Here is a 20241-nt window from a genome sequence, read left to right on the forward strand (position 1 = left end):
GCGCTCCGGGCAGAGTTCTCTTTTAGGATTTAACAGGAACTCTGAATGACGGTGAATCCAAAGGAGGATGCTGTAGCCAGATTTACTGGTGAAGTCCATGGAGCTCAAGTTCAAGGCCCTGCCAGGGCCCTGGGGGAACTGGGAATCGGATGTGACTGTTGCAATTGTCCGCTGTGTGATTTTGAAACCTGTGATCATTTCTTTTCTCATCCTAAATATTCACTTTTGTACTTAATTTTTTATTCGTGGAGCAGAGAAAAGGAGCCACGCGGGCCCAGGGCTCTGTAGAAGCCCAGGCTCCCTGGTCCCCTTGTCTCCTCTGCCCCTCGTGGCAGCCCCGGGATACAGCAGCTTTACCCCCTCTGTACGGAGGGGGAAACCGAAGCTTGGGAGCTGAGGGACTCTCTCGCTGCCTCAGTGAGGTCTGAACACAACCCTGGTCCTTTCTCCCAAAGTCCGAGTTTCACCTCCCTCCTGTATCCCAGCAGGGGGCTCTATGGGCACTCTGGGACCCCCGCCAGCAGGTCAGGGCCCCCCACCTTAATTAGAAATAGGGTTTCTGCAGATGTGACCAAGTGAAGATGAGGCTGCACTGGAGCAGGGCGGGCCCTGGTCCAATGACCGTGTCCTTATAAGAGGAGAAGAGGACACAGACACAGGAGGAGGCCAGGTGACCACAGAGGCAGAGGCTGGAGGGACGCGGCCACAAGTCCAGGGATGCCTGGGGCCCTCAGAAGCTGGGAGAGGCAGGAAGAACCCTCCTTTAGAGCCTCGGGAAGGAGCCTGGCCCTGCCAGGACCTTGAGTTTGGACTTTGGCCTCTGGACCTGGGAATCCTCTTCGGTTGTCATAAGCCACCAGCCTGTGGTCATTTGTCAGGGCAGCCCCAGGACACATACAGTTTGCAGCAGCCAGCATGCCGCACCGTCTCCCGAGTGGCTGGTGACCCTGCACTGTCCCTGGGGGAGGCCTCCCGCGGGAGCCTGGCCAGTGCTGGAACACGCGCGCTCACCTTCAGGCTGTCGGCCATGATGACTACGCTGGGGTCCGTCAAGGCGCTGAGCAGCTGCTTGGTGGCGCGCTTCTTCTCCTGGCGGTAGCTCTCCTTCTGTGCCTGGGCCCAGGGCACCCGCAGGTGGGTCAGGGGAGAAGGCCCTGGGCTGGCCCTCCCGGGGGGCCTTCTACTCGCGAGGGCCTCCACGTCTAGCCAGGGGCGAAGAGGGGGGCAGGGAGAGGACAGGAAGAGGGGGTGTGGAGGTGGCCAGGGTGCACTCTGTCCCCCTCCCTTTGGCAGGCTGGGGTGGAGGTGTGGCCTCACTGGCTGGGGCGCCCATTCATCCAACAAACGACACACCGCGCCCCTTCCCCAGGCCTGGGCCCACCTTGAGAGCTTCCTTCTTGGTGACCTTGGCTGTCGGGGATACACATTCCCTGTCGGACCCATTGCACAGCCTGTATTCCGCCTGCAAGAGAGACTCAGGTTGCTGGAGGGAGGGGAGAAGAGGACAGGTGTGCGGCGGTGAGGGGTGGTGCCGGGCGCAGGAAGCAGGAGGTGGGAGAAAGGCGTCCCTCCCCCTCCCTGCCCCGGGGCGCGGGGGTGGGGGCCGTGAACAGGCCTCGGGAGGTGGGCATGTGAACACGAGCTGGGGTGGGTCACCGGGGGCGTGTCTGTGGAACCCCTCCCTGGGGGCCCGCATTGGGCACACAGCAATGACCCTCCCCGTGGTGCCCAGGAGGCGTCCATCTTAGCCATCACCTGGCGCCCAGCCTCTGGTCAGGGAGGGCGCACGTATGCAGTGGGGACCCCCATCCCTAGTGCCCTGACAGCAGCTGCTGGGTGGGGCAACGCCCAGGCCCTCTCCCGACGCTTGCAGGGAGGAGGTGCAGCCGGCCACACGCACCAGGCAGCTGCATCCAGGGATCTGGGAGCGGGTGGGGCCTCGGTCCTTTAACAGATGGGGAAATGGCAGCGGGGGTGGGGGAGTGGGGAGAAGAAGCCAGGACTAAAGGCTATGGGCCTGCTTCTGTGGGCCTGCGAGCCCAGAATGGGGTTCACAGTTTGTTTGGGTTTTTTTTGGCCATGCTGCACGGCTTGCGGGATCTTAGTTCGCGGACTGGGGATTGAACCCACGCCCCCTGCAGTGGAAGCCCACAGTCCTAACCACTGGACCGCCAGGCAAATCCCGGGTTTTACATTTTTAAGGGGATGGGGGGGAAAAATCAACGTGAGATGTGAAAATGATGAAATTCAGATTTCCGCATCCACCAATCAGGTGATCGTGGCCACCGACGCGCCCATTGTTGGCCTGCTGTCGTGGCTGCATTGGCTCTAACGGCCACGGCAAGTTCTTGCGATGGAGCGCGTGTGGCTGCCGAGCTTAAAACGTTCCCTTTCTGGTCCTTTGCAGAAATTTGCCTGCCCTGCTCGTCCTCTGGGCTGAGTGCCTCCACCCCGAGCCTCCAGGCAAGGGAGGGAGGCCCGGAGGACCAGAGGCCAACGGCCCTCAGCTTCCTCCCTGCGCAAGGCAATGCTCTCGACCGCTCTGCCGTTGCCAGGTCCTCTCAGGTCTTTACTGCCTTTGCTCACCTACTTCTCACGACCACCCAGGAGGCGGGCCCAGTTACTACCCCCATCCGATGGATGAGGAAACTGAGGCACAGAGAGGTGCAGTGACCCCCGAGGCTGCAGAGCCAGGGGCAGGGCTGCAGCCGGAACTGTCCCGGGGACCGGCTGTCCCCACGGCACTACGTGCCAGGCATGGCTTCGGGTGCTGGGGTGCTGGGGTTAGAACAGAGGAACAGGCCGCCCCCAGGGAGCAGGGGCTGAGAGAGGGGGTTGGAGAGCATGTGTGTGCACGGGAACCAGCGCAGCTTCAGGCATTCTTACTACCCACGCCCTGCAGGTGAGGCGGCTGTGGCACAGAGAGGCTCAGAACCTGCCAGACGTCACACAGCTCGCGAGGGGCCGAGCTGGGGCTGAACTCAGGCAGGGATCCCAGGAAGACAGGGACATGGGACGAGGCACCTGGGGGACTCTGCTCTAGAAGCACCCTCTGTGTTGAAGCAGGAGTGGTGAGAAGGAGCTGAGTGACAGGCCTCTGGGGGCCGGGCTGACCCTCCAGCTCCCGGGGAGCTGGGATTCTTATGCCTGGTGCCCTCAGCTTCCTTAGCACGTGCTGTTCCCCCAGCCTGAATGCTCTTCCCTGTTGCTGAGCAACCCCTGCGCCTTCCTCAGGCCCCGCTGAGCTGCTTCCCCGGGAGGAAGACGGCTCTGCCCACCCTGCTGGCATCAGACGCTGATGACACCAGCCACCCCTGGCCGGCTGGGCATCTCCTGCAGTGACAGCCACACAGACGGTTCTGCTTACTGTCGAGAGCTCCACTGGGCTCGGCTTCATCCCAGCATCCCCTTGGCACCAGCGGCTGGGAGCTCGGTGAGCATCTTGGATGAATGGATGAATGAGTGAATGAGTGAATGAACCCTCTGCCGATTCCCTGCCGCCCAGCTTTCCACCAGATGCGGCTGAAAGGAGCTTGTTGGGGGCAACAGAGGAAGAGAGAGGTGCGATTGGGGACAGCGGGGCTGGGGGGTGGACGGGATGGGGCGTCTGTGCCCTGCAACCCTCTGCTCCTGGGCCCCCCAAGCCCCACCGGGCTGGGTCACTGCAGACAGTGCCCCTACTCCTCCATCCTAGAGCCATGCTGGGGACCCCGCCAAGGCCCACCAGACCCCTCTGCTCGTTCCCGAGGGCCACTGAACCTCAAGGCACAGTGGGGCGATAATGCAGCACCCCCAGGAGTGAGACATGCTGCTCAGAACCATGAACGCGGGAGTCTGACCAAAAACCTAAAAATGCCTTTAAAAGAGTGATTTAGGGAGCTTCCCTGGTGGCGCAGTGGTTGGGACTCCGCCTGCCGATGCAGGGGACGCGGGTTCGAGCCCCGGTCCGGGAAGATCCCACATGCCGCGGAGCGGCTGGGCCCGTGAGCCATGGACACTGAGCCTGCGTGTCCGGAGCCTGTGCTCCGCAGGGGGAGAGGCCACAGCAGTGAGAGGCCCGCATACCGCAAAACAAACAAACAAACGAACACAGTGAGACATCACTTCACACCTACTGGGTTTAAAAAAGAACAGAAACAAGTGTTCTTGAGGAGGTGAGAAACGGCAACCCTTACTCTCCCCCAGTGGGGCTGTAAAGTAAAATGGGCAGCCGCTGTGGAAAACATTTCGGCACTTCCCCCAAAAGTCAACTATAGAACTTTCTAGAATTCCATCTTGCCACAGAGTTACCATGATGGCCCAGAAATTCCACTCTGAGATATAAACCCAAAGAATTGAAAACAGGGACTCAGATACTTGTACATGCGTGTTCGTAGCAGCTCTGTTCCCAACAGCGGAAAAGTGGAAACGGTCCAAATGTCCTCCCGCTGACGAGCGGACGAGCCGCCTGTGGTCCATCCCTCCAGGGGCACGGACACCTGCCACAGCCTGGATGAGGCTCAGGGAGAGGAGCCCGGCACAAAACCCCACACAGCGCAGGGCTCCGTCTATATGGAATGTCCGGAAGAGGCAAATCCATAGAGAGGGAAAGCACAGGGCTGGCTGCAGGGATGACTGCCGCGAGGGTGTCTGTTTGGGGTCACGGAAACTAGACAGAGGTGACGGTTGCACAGTACTGTGCATGCACTAAGTGTCACTGAATCGTTCATCAAAAATGGTTAATTTTGTGTTATTTGAATTTTATCTCATGGAAAAACTATATAATATATATACACATATGTGTGTGTATACATAAAGAACTGCTGGTATATTACATATCTGATATGTTACTATATGTGATATGATACTGTGTTATGCTATATTCTATTGTATATGATATCTAATATTAATATATTAAATACTTTACATTTATCACATATATATTAGAGTTTGTATCTTTCCCCAAGCTGTGCCTTTTAGAACAGTCTCAAGTCGCTCTTAAGAGTCTCGGTGGGGGGTGGGCTTCCCTGGTGGCGCAGTGGTTAAGAATCCGCCTGCCAGTGCAGGGGACACAGGTTCGAGCCCTGGTCTGGGAAGATCCCACATGCCGCGGAGCAACGAAGCCCGTGTGCCACAACTACTGAGCCTGCGCTCTAGAGCCCACGAGCCACAACTACTGAAGCCCGCGCACCTAGAGCCCGTGCTCCACGACAAGAGAAGCCACCGCAGTGAGAAGCCCGCGCACCGCAGCGAAGAGGAGCCGCCGCTCGCCACACCTAGAGAAAGCCCGCGCGCAGCAACGAAGACCCAACGCAGCCAAAAATAAATAAATAAATACATTTTAAAAAATTGTTAAAAAAGAAAAGAACCTGGGGGTGTCCAGAGCTGTCCTTTCTTTCCTCCCTCAGCCTCTGACGTGTTCTAGACCTTACTTGTTTTGTCTGGTGCCTGTCTTCCCTCTAGAACACAAGCTCCAGGAGAGAGGGACTTTCTTTTACCAACGACTCCATCCCCAGCACCCACCGCGGTGTGGGCCTCGCCCAGAGAGGATGCCCAGACATCATTTCTGAATGGGTGAAATCTGAAATTTGAACCGAGTGTTCCTGATAGCATTTGCTGCGGTTTTATTGGGTTTAATGTTTTATTGGGTTGTAGAAGGAAGAGCCGTGTTTTCATGAAATAAATCTGTGTCTTAGAAAAATATATGTGTCCGTACACAGATGACTGAATAAACAAAGTATGGTCCAGCCACACACTGGAATATTATTCAGCCTTAAAAAGGAAAAAAATTCTGACCCAGCTACAACCTGGATGAACATGAGGACATTATAGTAAGTGAAATAAGCCAGACACTAAAGGACAAATACGGTGCGATCCACTCACGGGAGGTCCCTAGAGGAGTCACATTGATAGAGACAGAAAGTAGGACGGCGGGGCCCAGAGCTGGGGAAGGGGTGGGGCGTGAGTGTTTAATGGGGACAGACTGTCAGTTTTATAAGATGAAAAAGTGCTCGGGGTGCATGGTGGTGATGGTGACATAATAATGTGAACGTACTTAAACTGTAGACTTAAAAATGGTCAGGATGGTACATTTTGTTATGAGTATTTTACTGTAATCTAAAAAAGACTTTTAATTAAAAAAATTCCACACACACAAATGCAGGCGCTCCAACTGCACTCCCAGCAGCTGGCAGCCCTGGGGACCGAGGCGGGGAAACGCTGGCTGAGGGGGGACCCACGAAAGGTCCGGTTTCTTCCCTGCCGGAAGTGGACACAGGGAGGACCACCACACACTCCTTGTTGGACAGAGGAGGGCGTGGGGTCCCAGAGGAGCAGGCGGTTGTCACTCTGGGTCTCACGGGGCAGTCAGGGTGGGGAGAACTGGCTTCTATGTGCCCCCAGCCCCCCAGCCGCACCGCCAGAACTGGGGGCCGTGGCTCCCCTGGCCTGAGGCCCTTGGGGGAAGGAAGGGCGTGTCTACAACCTGGCACCTGTACCTGGGGCCCCACACCCTCCCTGGACCAGAGCTTCTGCCTGGAGGTGCACGGCTGGGCCCCAGCTGAGAGGCGCTGGGCTGGGGAGCACGTGGTGTGTGTGTGTGTGTGTGTGCGTGTGTGTATCTGTGTGTGCATCTGTGTGTGTATATCTGTGCGTATATGTGTGCATCTGTGTGTATGCGTATCTGTGTGTGTGTATCTGTGTGTGCATCTGTGTGTATGCATGTGTACATGTGTGCATGTATGGTGTGCATCCGTGTGTGTGCATCTGTGTATCTGTATGTGCATTTGTGTGTATGTTTGTGTCTGTGTGTGCGCCTGTGTGCATCTGTGTGTGTAACTGTGTGTGTCTGTGTGTGTGCCTCTGTATGGGCATTTATGTGTGTGTGTCTATATCTCTGTGTCTGTATGTGCATGTGTGTGTATCTGTGTGTGTGTATCTGTGTCTGTACGTGCATGTGTGTGTGTGTGTGCATCTGTGTGTGTGTATATCTGTGTGTGTGTCTGTACGTGCATGTGTGTGTATCTATGTGTGTATGTGTATCTGTGTGTCTGTACGTGCATGTGTGTGTGTGTGTATCTGTGTGTGCGCGTGCCCTTTCCCCGAACTCGGCGTTGCCCTGAAGAGGGTGCACGGGTGGAGGGCGCAGCACAGACACAGGCAGAGGGAGGATGCGCTCACACCTGGGTGGGTTCCCTATGACCGAAGAGCCCGGGGCCTCCTTTTACCATGATTTTCTGTCCCTGAGGCCCCCTGGCAGCCCCAGCCTCCTCCGGGCCCTGCATCCCCGACCTGTGTTACTCAAGAAGATGGCTTTGATAAACAACTCACAAGCTCTGTGACTCCGTCCCCGGCTCCAGCAGCCTCCCTGATTCAGAGCCAAGGGCTGGCAACGGTGGGTTCGGCCGGCAGCCCTGCTGTCCCCTCCCTCCAGCCACTTCCCATCGTCCCCAGGGCAGGCTCCCTGCCTTGGGTCCTCCCACAGCCGGGCTCCTACCGGTGGCACCTTCGTGGCAGAGCCTGGGGTCGGGGACCCTTCATCTCTGGGCGGCGATGGGCTGTTGGGCTCCATGTCCTTCCCTGCAAGAGAGTGGCCGGCATGAGGACCGGGGCATGGCTGCCGGGCAGCCCCTCCGCCGCTGCCCAATGTGTGGCAGGCGAGGCACGGGCACCGGCACGGGTGGCCTGGGCGGGGCAGGAAGCCAGCCCAGGCGGTGGCTGCGGGACCAGAGAGCTAATGAGCACCAGTCAGCGTCATGAGGGGGTGTCACCGCTGGGAGAAGCCCGGGTGCCCTGGGCGCTGGTGTGGCACACCCTCTGGGGTCTGTAAGACAGGCCCCCTGTTTTCAGTTCAGGGTACCCAGACCTCGCCTGGCTTTCCCCCACGCCCCAAATCCGCTGGCTGGAATTCCATTGCTCCCCAGTGCTGGGCTCTCGGAGGGAGGTGGCCGGACACTGTCCCCGCGCCCCTCCCAGCAGGCTTCCTCTGCAGCTCGCTTGAGGGGGTGGGGGGGCGTGAGGTGTCTGGATTCGACCCTGGGGGGAGCGGCTGCCCGTGCCCGGCTCCGTTTTTTTTTTTTTAAACATCGTTATTGGAGTATAATTGCTTTACAATGGAGTATTAATTTCTGCTGTATCACAAAGTGAATCAGCTATACGTATACATACATCCCCGTATCTCCTCCCTCTTGCGTCTCCCTCCAACCCTCCCTATCCCACCCCTCTAGGTGGTCACAAAGCACCGAGCTGCTCTCCCTGTGCTATGCGGCTGCTTCCCACTAGCTATCTGTTTTACATTTGGCAGTGTATATATGTAAATGTTACTCTCTCACTTTGTCCCAGCTTACCCTTCCCCCTCCCCGTGTCCTCAAGTCCATTCTTTACATCTGCATCTTTATTCCTGTCCTGCCCCTAGGTTCTTCAGAACCATTTTTTTTTTTTTTTAGATTCCATATAGCTCTGTTTGTTTTGAAGCGGGTTTCTAAAGCTCAGGTTCACGGGCAGGAAGAAGAGGCCATGGTCTCAGAGGAGGCCTGAGGCCGCCTGACGGGCCACTCCCACCAGCTCCCTGTGGCTGGTGGTTTATTGCCAGGTCCTTGCAGGAAGTGGAGAAGCAATGACTAGGGGAGAGCCATCCTGACCGGGAGGCACCAGGGGCTGGGGTGTGAGCAGAGCAAGGCCGACGCCCTCCCTCCCCAACCCGGACAGCACAGAGAGGGAAAGGGACCTGCCTGAGGCCACACAGCTGGGCTTCGAAGCTGAGGAGGGCCCAGGCTTGGCTGTCCCCACCCATGGCCCACGTGCCAGGTGACCGGGTTCCCATGTGGACGCTGACCTGGACCCAGAGAGTCGAGCTCATTCTCTCCACCCAAGAGCAGGTTGCGGCTGAGTTTCCGGGGGTCGACTTTCTGAGGGGTGGAGGAGGGCGGACACAGTGAGAAGCGTCGTCGCAGAAAGGCCTCCTCCTTCATGGCGTGGGCACTGGGGGGCTTCTGGAAGGAAGGAGGGGAGAGTACTGGTCACGCCTCACGCCGAGGCTGGGGCAGCCTGGGGCCTGGAGGGGGTATCCTCCACCCGCCCTGGCAAGGGGACCAGAGACCCGCCAGAGAGCCAGGGCCGAGTGGCCGGGGCCACCGTGTCTTACAGTCAGGTCCCCACTCAGGGGACATCTCAGAAATGGGACGAGGGCCCGAGGGGCCTGCGGGTCACCCAGGGAAGGCTTCACGGCCAAGCTCAGGCTTTCCAGGGCCCATGGCAGAGGCCAGGCCCCGACCGGCCCCGCGGGAAGTCTGGCTGTCACAGCTGTGGCAGGACCCCCTGCCCCCAGGCCCGGCACTAAGTCGGCTCTGTAGGACCTTGGACACGGTGAAGTGGAGCTGAGGTGGGCCCCTGACCCATGCCGGGCCACCAGACTTCCCTCGCTAGGGGATGGAGCTCCGTGGTGGGAAGACAGCGACTGGTGCACGCAGGGGAGGGGGCCAAGGGCTGCCCAGAGAGGGGGACGCAGGCGGGCCAGACAGGCGGCCACAGAGCCCCCGGGGGAGCTGGCATGGGGCTGGGGCCGTCCCTGAACCTGGCCTGCCCATCCCACCTAAGGGCGCCTCGAGACCCCGCCTCCTGCCCTCCCCGGCTTCAGCTCCCGGCTGGGTTTCTGATCCCTGCACCCAAAGCGCCTTAACTCGGAGAGGCAGTGCAGGCGTGCCTACGGTGAGGTGCACCCGAACCCACGCTCCACCCAAGACATCACCTTCCTGCCCCACGGCACTGCCCAAACCAGCGTCCGGTCCCAAAGGAAGCAGCGGCCCCCGGGGAGCCCGACGGCCAGTCCTTCAGGTGCCTGCCGCGCCCTCCCAAGCCCTGCCGCTGCCCCGGTCTGCCCAGATCAGGAAAGAGGCAGCTCCCTCTGTCTCCTGCCCCCTCGCAGCCCCGCCCTGCGTGGGGCTGGGGCAAGCAGTTCCCAGTGCACGGCACCCCGCCACCGACGTCGGCCCATTTTATGGATGCGAAAATCATGGCTCCAAGAGCTGATGGCCTCGCCTTGTGGTCACGGCCTGGCCGATGTTGGCAGAGCAGGAACTCCGGCTCGGAATCCTGGGTTCTTTCCACTCCCTGAGGACGAGCTGCGTAAAGGCCCAGTGACCGATTTCTAAAGGCCCAGGGGTGCCTCCTGCCGCCTCCCGGGGGGGCCGGTGGCCTCCTGCCAAGCCCAGGACAAAGTTCCCGCTTTCTCCCCTGGCCCTGGGCCTTCCTGGGCAGGGCAGCAGAAACACAGAGCCTTTCCTGCTGTGACAGGTGGGCGAGTGGACCCGGGCAGGGCTTCAGGAGTAGGCAGGGTGGCCCAGGGTTCCGTCGGCAGCCCCGGAAACTCCTCTGTGTTCCCTGCCCAGGGGTCAGAGTGGGGGGGCTCCAAGGCTGCAGTGGGCCCAGGGGCCCCACCCTTCCTAATCACTACCGTGTCACCTGGCTAAGCTTGTCACCTCTGCCATTTCACAGAGGGGGAAACTGGTTTCAGAGAGGTTGGGATTTGGGGCCCCAGGTCGCACAGTTGTTCATTGGCAACGGCTGTGTTTGAGTCAAGTAGGCTGACTCTCAATCCTGGCCCGAGTCCCCCCCTCTCACCAGTTCAGCTTAGCTTCTAGCAAACCCACTGTGGGGAGGAGCGGGCGGGAGTCTGGAAGCCCAGCCCCTGCTTGCAGAGTCTCAGTGCTCGCTCACTGACTCCCCAGGCGTGTCTCAGGCCAGGGAGCCAGCACCTGAGAGGAGTCCGCCGCGTCTTCCTCATGTAGCTGAGATCTTCCAAGCACCTGGCTGGCAGCCGCGGTGAGTCAGACCCGCTCCTGCCCTGGAGGCCCCAGGACGCGTGAGGAGGGATGACACAGGTAGGCCTTCCTCACCTGGAGCTGCATGTCTCTTAGGGGTTGAGTCTTGCAAACTTGGGGCAGGGAGAGGGGCTCCTGCCCACACATCTCAGCTCCCCCATCTGGCCATGCACCCCGGCTCTACCAGGGCAGGGTGGGGAGGGCACAGAGGTCACTGGCTGCCTTCCTCCTCCCCCAGCACAGCTAACCACCAGCGGCCAGTGGGACTCATTAGTCTGTGAGCCCCACCATCTGCTCATATATACCATCCTCCGTTCCACCTTCCCTCCCTCCTTTCCATCCATCCATCCATCCAGCTAGCCAGCCACCCATCTTCCCACCTGCCTATCTGTCCATCCATCTAACCGCCTAGCCACCCATCCATCCATCCAAACATCCAATCATTTAACCATCCATCGATCCATCGATCCATCCGTCCAAACTCTCTCCCCTCCCTCCTCCGTGAATCTCTCTTCTCAGAAGAGCAGCCTGATTTCCCTTCCCCCCTTCCTTCCTATTTGCCCAATAATCAGGTACATCAGAGGTGACATCCAAATGGCTGAACAGCTGGTCCAGAACAGACCCCCACAGATCCGAGTGCAGTGCCGGCGGGCACCCATGGATACCCCCTCTGTGTCCTGACACCCCAGAGCAGGCACGGGTCCCCAAAGGCCCCCCTCTGACCCACTCGGACAGCGAGGTGGCCCCTCTCCTTCGGCAAGGCCTCAGGGTGTACACGCAGCCCCTCGGCCTTCCCAATGCCCACCCCTGGCTGCTGTCTCTGATCTCGTTTGGGGTCAAGGAGGGAGAGATGCTGCTTCGTTCATTTCAGAGCTAAATCCAGGGCCCCTCTCGCCAGAGGCTCCACACTGTGTTTAGAACACAGTCCGGCCTCTGTCTCCTTGTCCCTGTTTTCCAGGCCGTCAGGACCCCTGCCCGCTCCTCCCACCTCATTCCCTGCCTGGCTCTGTCACCCACTTGCCCCAGACACACTGGCCCCCGTTATGTTCCTTGAACACGCTAAGCCAGTGCCCACTGGGGCCTCTGCTCTGACGTCCCCCGCCACCGAACGCCCTCGCCCACATCTCCGTCCGTCCGTGTGGCTGGGTCCTTCTCAAATTCCACTCTCCGCTCAAATGTCCCTTCCCAGAATGTTGCCACCCCTCTGTCTCGCACAATGCCACATCCCCGTGGAACAGTCCAAGTCGCTGGACCGTTGCTCCTACATTCCTTCTTCTGTGTCAACTTTCTTCCACCCCAGGATGCAAGTTCCAGGAAAGGGGACAGCACTGTCCCTCCCGTTTGCTAAGTCTCCCCAGGGCCGGGAGCAGGGACTTGCAGCGGGCGTGGGCGCCACTCCGCTCCAGGGCTTGGGGACCCCAGAGCCTGGGGTGAATGAAGGCAGCGGAGCAAACGCCCCTGGGCTTCGTCCCTCCTCTGCGGGTTAGGGGAGGAACCTCTGGCCAGCGTCAGCTTGGGGGCCGATTTTCACGGTAACCCTGGTGAGGTTCCTGTCCCAGGCCTCCTGCCATGCCTGGTGCGGCCGAGGACTGAGGCCCTGCCCTCCAGGCATTGGCAGGAAGCAGGAGGAATCCGGCACCTGGCGGGTCTGCGGACCCTTGGAGGCTCCAAGCTGGGAGGACCGTCAGCCCGATGCTGGGCTGACCATGACCTTGTCTGCTGCTCTGCACCTCACAGGGAAAGCTGAAGGCTCGTAGCCCAGGGAGCACAGACCCGTGAGGATGGGAGCCAGTCCATGAGGATGGAGAGAGGAGGGAGGGAGGCGGATGAGGAAGTAGACTCCCAGGCTGAGCCAGCAACCAGGGACCACACCCGCGGCGGGCAGCTATCTCCCTCTGTCCTGGCCTGGGCTCCAGCTGCCCAAGGGCTCAGGGCACGCTGTCTCTGGGCCCAGCCCTGGGCCCTTGGAGCCTGGATTCTGCCCGCCTGAGACATCTCGGGCCACCATGTGCCTTGCCCTCACTGGCCTCCCCAACCTCTGACGGCTGGCCTGTGCCCCGACCACAGTAACAGCCCTCCGTTACCCTTGGTTACTGGGGCTCCGTTACACTTGGTTACTGGGGTGACGCTTGCCCGTACACAGCTCGCCCTCGGCCTACAGTTGCCTGAATTCTTCCCCCGCTGCCATAAATGAGGCTGCCGTGGCTTCACCTGGCCCTCGTTATTATGAAGTCCAGGTGTCTGAGGGGACACCGTAGGGTCTGGAGGAAGGAGCCCAAGGGCACCCTGACACGGTGAGACGGCCCCCGACACAGCACGTGAGGGGGCCTGAGCGTGAGGGGCCCTGGCATCCCTGTGCGGGAGCCTCGGGTGTTTCAGCAAGAGGGGGCCCCCAGCCCAGAGGCCCCCGGGCCCCCTAAGGGGGAGCTCAGGAATCGGGAGGAGGGGCGGCGGCTGGGGAGAAGGTCTGTGGCCTGGGACTGCCCAGCCCTGGCCAAGCCTCGGGGGAGGGCTTTGCAGGCCTGAGCTCAGCAGGGAAGCCGCTGCAGCCCCTGCTCAGACCCAAGACCAAGCCAGCCCCGGGGCTTGGGAAGGCGTGGCGGCGGTGCCCACGCTGACCCGCAGGGTTGAGGGCGCAGGTGTGGTCAGCTTCCTGCAGGCCCTGGCAGTGGTGGTACCTCTGGGGGACGGCGGGCCGTGGTTTGCTGCCGGAGCCCTCGCGGCCCACCCAGCAAGCAGGAATCCCAGCCCTGGAGGCACACGTGCCCCTGGGGACAAGCCCCCCGCCCCTGGGACCGCCAGGTTTGTCCGTCTGAGCAAGCTCCTTCCCATGGAGGCAGGCGTCTAGGCGGGCCCACCCCTTGGCCCGAGAAGCTCCAGGACAGGCAGGGCTGGCCTCCCACCACTCCTCCTCCCGGCTGGTCTCCGCAGAGGGAAGGAACCCTGACCCTAGCCCTCTCGGGGGCAGCACGTCTGCCCGTCTTGGGGCCCGAGGCACACACCCCTCGTGTCTTAGTTCAGTCCATGCGTTAACTCCCCGCCGGGCTGGGCTTCCGCCGTGGGGCACATCCCAGCTGATTCCTCGACTGCCTGAACCCCTGGGTACCCACTCAGGCCGGGCACCCGTAGGGCCGATGCAGCATTTCCAGAATGAATCAGCTCACGCTGGCAAGGGGGCTTGCGAGGGGTCAGGGCTGTCGCGGGTCCAGGGAGTAGCCCTGGGGGCCCAGAGCAAGGAGGACAGGGGCCCCTCCTGCAGCCCTGCTCTGGGCAAGGTAGTGGCTGTCCAGGCATCCAGGGATGGACCCGCCTCCCCGGCGTCCTCTGCGTCCCAGCAGCCTCCTTGCAGCCTGCCCCAGACTCCTGTGCCCCGCCTGCACCCCAAGGATGCAGAAGGCCCGGGCTGATGGGCGCCATGGGGGCCTCGAGTGAAACATCACTGCCAGGAGCCATCAGGGTCCTGCAGCCGCAGGCGGGACGTATCCACGGGTGGTGTCTGGGTGCAGCCCTGCCCGGCAGCAGGGGCCGGACAAGCTGAACTTCAAGCTCTACCCCGGCTCAGGAGTCTTCCTGTCAACCGCAGGAGCCTCCTGGTCTGCTTCCTTAGGGCTCCCCACTTCCTCCTGCCCCACTGCCACTCCCGGGCCACCTGGGAGATGAGGGGGACAGATAAGGGAGCCCAGGACGGGAGGCAGCTCCGACTTCCGGCTTGGCCGCCCTCACCCCGCACGGCCTGAGCTGGCTCCTCGGCTTCCGTTTCCCTTCTGGGGCACGAAGGCCCCCCAGCGTCGGGGGCAGACGGGTCCCACGTGGTGCTGGCCCAGAGTAGACGGGGTATAGGTCAGGCTCGGCCCCGCCCGGGCCAGCCCCATGTCCCTGAGCTCCAGCACTTGCTCGGGCACCTGGTAGGTGACAAGCTCTCTGTCCCTAAACAAGGCCGCCTGGCCAACATCAAGGCCTGGAGAGCTGCACAGAGCCCACCCTGCCCCACCTGGGTGCCTGCACCCTGCCCCTCCCCTCCCCCACTGGAAGCTGCCTTCCGAGCAGTTATTTGCCTCTAAACACTGTCCCCTCCCTCCACCACCAGAGGCCCACCTTCGGGCCAGAACAATGTGATCTTTGTAAGGAAAGGTCTTCTGTGCCTTATCTGCGAGCACAGACAGGATGCCCAGCCCGCTTATCTGGGGCCAGAATCCGCGGAGCCGCCTGCAGCTCTCGGTGGGAAGGGCTGAGGCTCTGAGAAGGAATCCAACAGAATCCTGGACTCACTTCGCATCCCACCTGCAGGCACGGAGGTGGGGGGGACAATTCTGAGCCTGGGAAAAGGTCCAGTCCTGCCTGTGGGACTGGCTGTGTGGCCTCAGCTGGCCATGCTCGTCTCTGAGCCCCTATTTATAAAGGGGGGTTCCTCTGAGTGGGGGTGGCAAAGTCCCCTGCAGAGGCCGAGACGGTGAACCCAGTGTGAGTTCCTGGCTGCCTGGTTAGCTTTCTCACCAGTGGCTGAGTGTCACAACTGGCCTAACTGTGCTAGAGGGCAGGAGGGCAAGAGTCCCTGGGCAGGGGAGGTGCGGCTCGGGCCACGGGGGGCTCCTCTGTTAATTGGTGGGTGCAGGAGTAGCAGGCGCTGGCAGCCCGGCCACCGCCAACATGCCTGCGCTCACAGCGCACTCACTTCTGCTTGAACAAAACGGATCGTAAAAGGCGAGGGGAAAAATGCTCTGAAATCACAGATAAGCTCAGGGATGAAGCCTCGTGAACCCACCCGCTTGGCTCTCTGTCTGCACACCCAGTGGACAGGTCAGCAGATCCCAGGGAAGGACAGCAGCCATCAGTTAAAGGACAGCAGCCATCATGTCAACACCACACGTTTGCCTTCCAGACACTTGCTAAGGTCCCAAGGCTAGTGGCCATGAAGTCCCTGCCAGGAGGCCCCTCATGAGGTCCAGAAACATGTCCCGGCTACCGTCCCCCAGCTGGACCTGGCATCTGGGCTCAAACTGGGCAGCCTGAGCAGCCCCCATGGGAGCAGCGGCCCCTTCAGCGCACTGTGGCCTGTGGGCGCATCCCTGACGGGTCCAGACCGGTGTTCAGAACTTCGGACCTGTGCTGTGGACCCCTGTCGCGTCCCGGGCCCTTTCATAGGTATTATTCCACCTGATGTGATTCTGATGATATCGGAGAGGTGAGGGGAGCAGATCTCATTTTTAAGAGGCCCCGAGAGCAGAAAAGACCAGCCTGAGGTCCAGTGGCTTGAACCGTGCCCGGGTCCCCGCGAGGTGGCAGAGCTTTACGCCCCCAGTCCCCGTGCACCTTGAAGATGGCTGAGGGCAGGGGCAGAAAGGAAGCGGGGTACAGGATCCTGGGGGAGGTGGTGGGAGCCGGGTCTCCCCCAGAGAGACAGCTCCCAGACAGGCCACCTCGGGGTGCCTGAGCCCTGCAGAGAGGGGCAGGAAGCGGCCTGCCCTGCTCGAGGCCTTGCCTGGGTGTTCTCGGCTGACTCAGCCAGATCACATGGCCGCGGGTAGGGCCAGGCCCTGGCGCCCGCCCACCTGGCTTCCTGACCGACACGGGGCCAACTGGCACACTCAGTACCACGATCGGCTGGCCTGGGCACCGCCCACTTGCCACTTCCTCTGCATCAGGCCACTGCCGCCCAGTTCTGGGAAGCCCGGGCCACTGTGGCCTGATCGGATGTGGTCCCCGCTGCAGGCCTGACCCCACCCTGTCCTACCCAGACCCTGCCCGCCCACCTGTCCCAAATGAGAGTTTGAGTTTCTGATGCAAACTGCATCCTGGTCGCAGTGCTCTGGGACGGGGAGGGGGCGGTGAGAGGACGGGTGCTGTGCAACCAGGCGGGAGTGCAGGGCAGCGGGGAGGACGACGGGGAGGGGAGGCAGGAGCCCCCCAGGAGAGGGGCTTGCCGAGGGTCAAGGGTCGGGGCTGCCCACCCTCAGGTCCAGCATCTGAACCAGGCAGCTGGATCTGGGCCCCCGGGGTGACCTCACGCCCGAGGCGCTGCCCGTGCCGCGGGGCTGGCTGCTGAATGAAGTCCTCCGCACACTGCGGGGCTCTCCCAGGGGTGCTGATGTCTCCCGGACACCCCCTGTGGCCTGGCTCTCCCAGCGGGGCTTCTGCTCTGCGTGCCCCCTCGCCCGGGAGACACCCCCCAGGCCGCTGCCTGCCTGGGTGGTGGTGGCTGACGGACAGCAGTTAGGCGGCTGCCCTGGGGGTCACTCGGCCACAGATGGCCACCCGCCCATCTTCCCTCATTGCAGGGCCGAGCCTGGGAGGGAAATTCCAATAAGAAATTCCAATAAGAAAAGGAGAACAAAGTGGGCCAGGGGCTGCTGTGGCCCAGCCTCCCTCCCAGCAGGCAGGGAGGGGCATGGAGGGGGTTGGGAGAAGAGGGGAAGTGGTGGGTCATCGCCGACCCTGAGAGGATTCTGGGGGCTCGAGTGAGCCTGCACTCTCCTCCAGACCCCTCCAGCCTCAGCCTCTCCCCCTGCCCACCCGTGCTCCCCCCATGGGACCTTCCGCAGCTGCTCCTGTCCTGGTGGCCCTGGGGCGGGCGCTGAGAGGGCCTGAAAACTAGGTAGGTAGGAGCCGCGGCCCCTGGAGGCGCAGTCGTCCAGTAAACAGAAGGAGACAGGCCAGGAGGGCTGCCAGCGGATGGGTGGGGCCGAAGCCTGCTGGGGGTCCCCGGAGGGGGGCACTGGCCCTCGGCGGTGCAGGGCGGGAATGGGCACAGCCAGGGCTCTACCTCAGGGCATCTCTGTCAAGGATCTCCCTCCGCAGGGGAGAATCTGGCCCAGGTTCCCTAAGCAACACCCACCATCTCGGACTGTGTTAACCCAGAGTGAGGCCCCCAGAAAAAGGGAGGGGATGATTCCAGCGGGCCCTCCTTGGTCAGACTGCTGGGCTCTGCCCTGCGCGTCTCAGCAAGGGGTGGCCCAAAGGAATGCTCTGTGAAGGGCCAGGGCCGTGCCACCGGGGAGCGGTGCCACCTGGGAAGGGCACACACAGCCCAGCTCTCCTCTGTGTCCCTCGGGTGATCGATGGTGTGAGCTCCAGGCAGGGCCGGGCTCATGCGGGGCTCAGACAACCGCCCTCTGGGGAAGGGGAGTTGCGGCGCCCACAGCCCAGGAAAAGGCAGAGCGTGTGCGGAGGCGGGGGGGCTCCTGAAAGCACCTAGAAGCTCCCTAAGAGACTCAGCAATGTGGCCCCCCAACTTGGGTGGGGGGCCCCCGCCCCCGAAAAGGCTCAGGTCTCCCACAGAGGTCATGGTGGTGGGATCCAGAGGTGTGGGTGCAGCAAAGTCTTCCTCTCCCCCAGCCCCTGCCCGTGCCCCAGCCCTGCAGCGTCCCTGGAATTGGGTCGGGCGCCCCTCATCCAGCACCTTGGCCACACCTGAGCAGGCATCACTGTAGCTCCTGCAGGGAGGTGGCCGCCCCGCCTGCTGGCTGAGAACGCTGAAGCACGGCGCGGCAGGGCGCCCCCAAACCTGCTCAGGACCCCACACGAACACCAGGATCTCAGCCTCATCGGGTGGGGGGGTGCAGCCTCCGTCTCCTCCTTCCTACCCCAGCCCGGCTGACCCGGGCCGGTTCTGAGTGCGGAGAAACCCTGCCTCTTGCCAAGAAGAGGCGCCCTCACTCACGTGCCACCTTCACAGGCTCGCTGGTGGGTCACCTTAAATGCCAGCCAGCCTGGCCCCCGGCTGCTCAGCGCTGGGTCGGGGGTGCACGCTGGCTCGCTCAGGGGAGATGAGGGCCTGATCTCGCAGGACCCACTCTCAACAGCCCCTGGTCCTGTGCTCTTGGGTGCGTGAGGTCCACGGAAATCCAATGCCCGCTTTTCCCACAAGTCGTGCAAAGCACACCCCAGCCGGACTGTGCCCAAGGCTGGTTCTGGGACATCGACAGAGCGTAATCCCCGCACGGTGTCCACCAGCTCGGCCTGGCCTCGGGGCCCTCCCCCACCAGAGAGAGGGGCACCGAGGACCCAGAAAGCCTGGACCCCCGGGGACGGGCAACGTCTCCCCACCCACCATGCTGTACAGCATCGAGCCGGAGACTGGGGGCCTGGCTGGGGCGTCCAGGCTCCCTGATGCCCAGGCTCGCGGCAGCCCAGGGTTGGCTGTGGGCACCTCGTTTCTGAGACCAAGGAGGTCACAAGGAGGGCACCTGGTTAATTTTATGCATCCACTTGACTGGGCCACATGGGGGCTCAGACATTTGGTCAAACACGATCCTGGGTGTGTCTGGGAAGGTGTTTCTGGATGAGGCTGAGCCTCCGCATCGGTGGACTCGGTGGAGCACGTGGCTCCCCGCGCTGCGGCTCCCCGCGGTGTGGGCGGGGCGGGCCTTGTCCAATCACTTGAAGGCTTAAGTAGCACCGAAGGCTGAGCCCCCCCGACTAAGGGCATTTCTCCTGCCTGATGCCTTCGGACCGGGGTGTTGGATTTTTTCTGCCTTCAGACCTGAACTGAAGCATCCGCTCGTTTCCTCGGTCTCGAGTCCGCTGGCGTTTGGAGCGAACTAAACCACCAGTGCCCCCGGGTCTCCAGCTTGCGACCACCCGCAGATCTTCAGGCTGTGCAGCCTGCGTGACGGTACGAACCGATTCCTTTTTTTTTTTTTCTTTTGCGGTACGCGGGCCTCTCACTGTCGTGGCCTCTCCCGCTGTGGAGCACAGGCTCCGCACGCGCAGGCTCAGCGGCCATGGCTCACGGGCCCAGCCGCTCCGCGGCACGTGGGATCTTCCCGGACCGGGGCAGGAACCCGTGTCCCCTGCATCGGCAGGCAGACTCTCAACCACTGCACCACCAGGGAAGCCCCGAACCAATTCCTTATCATAAGTCTCTTTCTCTCTCTCTCTATATATATACGTGTTTATTACGTATAGATTATACGTCTACAGATACATACACCAGAGAACCCTGACCGACACACCCGGACGTCAGGCTGCCCTCTCCTCCTGCTATGATCACTGACAACACGGCACAGGGGCCCGTGATAAGAGCACAGGTGTAGCCGGCGGGGAGACCAGCCGCGCACCAACTCAGTGCCTCGGTTTCCTCGTCTGTAGCAGGCTGATGGCAGCACCCGTCGTAGGGTTATCGTGGAGTCGAGGCTCACAGAGGGTTTAGAACAGCAGCACCAACAAACGTGAAGTACTACCGTTTGCAGCACCGAGTCCTGAAGAGACAAGCCTGGCGTCAGGAGTGCAGCGATGGCCGGGGCCGGGGAAGGCTTGGCGTGCGGCTGGATGAAGACAGCACAGGCCCCTTTCCGGGGAGCCGTCCATGGGGAAACCAAAGCCCTCTGGGGGACTGAGGCTGAGAGGTGGGTTCCCGACAGAGCTGGGAAGACACCGCCACGGGGCCACGGAACACAAATGTGAGGGTCAGCGTGCACGCGTGGGCCCGTGGCCGGCTCCTCAGCCG

General features: G+C 61.6%; 1 protein-coding gene across 3 annotated transcripts in view; it reads right to left on the reverse strand.

Annotated features, from left to right (window-relative positions):
- OSBPL5 (oxysterol binding protein like 5) overlaps window positions 1–20241 on the reverse strand; it is a 65267-nt gene that overhangs the window by 18807 nt on the left and 26219 nt on the right. Inside the window, exons 2-5 of one of the 3 annotated variants that reach the window (XM_079929709.1) lie at window positions 8813–8969; window positions 7475–7557; window positions 1382–1462; window positions 1012–1113 (exon numbers count right to left, since the gene is read on the reverse strand). In XM_079929709.1, the coding sequence (XP_079785835.1) occupies window positions 1012–1113; window positions 1382–1462; window positions 7475–7557; window positions 8813–8948 (402 nt within the window). In that variant the 5' untranslated portion in view covers window positions 8949–8969. Of the gene's footprint in view, window positions 1–1011; window positions 1203–1381; window positions 1463–3367; window positions 4383–7474; window positions 7558–8812; window positions 8970–20241 lie in introns of those variants that run through there. The other 2 variants (XM_079929710.1, XM_079929708.1) reach the window with 2 other exon arrangements.

This window comes from Stenella coeruleoalba, assembly GCF_951394435.1.
Source record: "Stenella coeruleoalba genome assembly, chromosome: 8".
Classification (NCBI taxonomy): domain Eukaryota; kingdom Metazoa; phylum Chordata; class Mammalia; order Artiodactyla; family Delphinidae; genus Stenella; species Stenella coeruleoalba.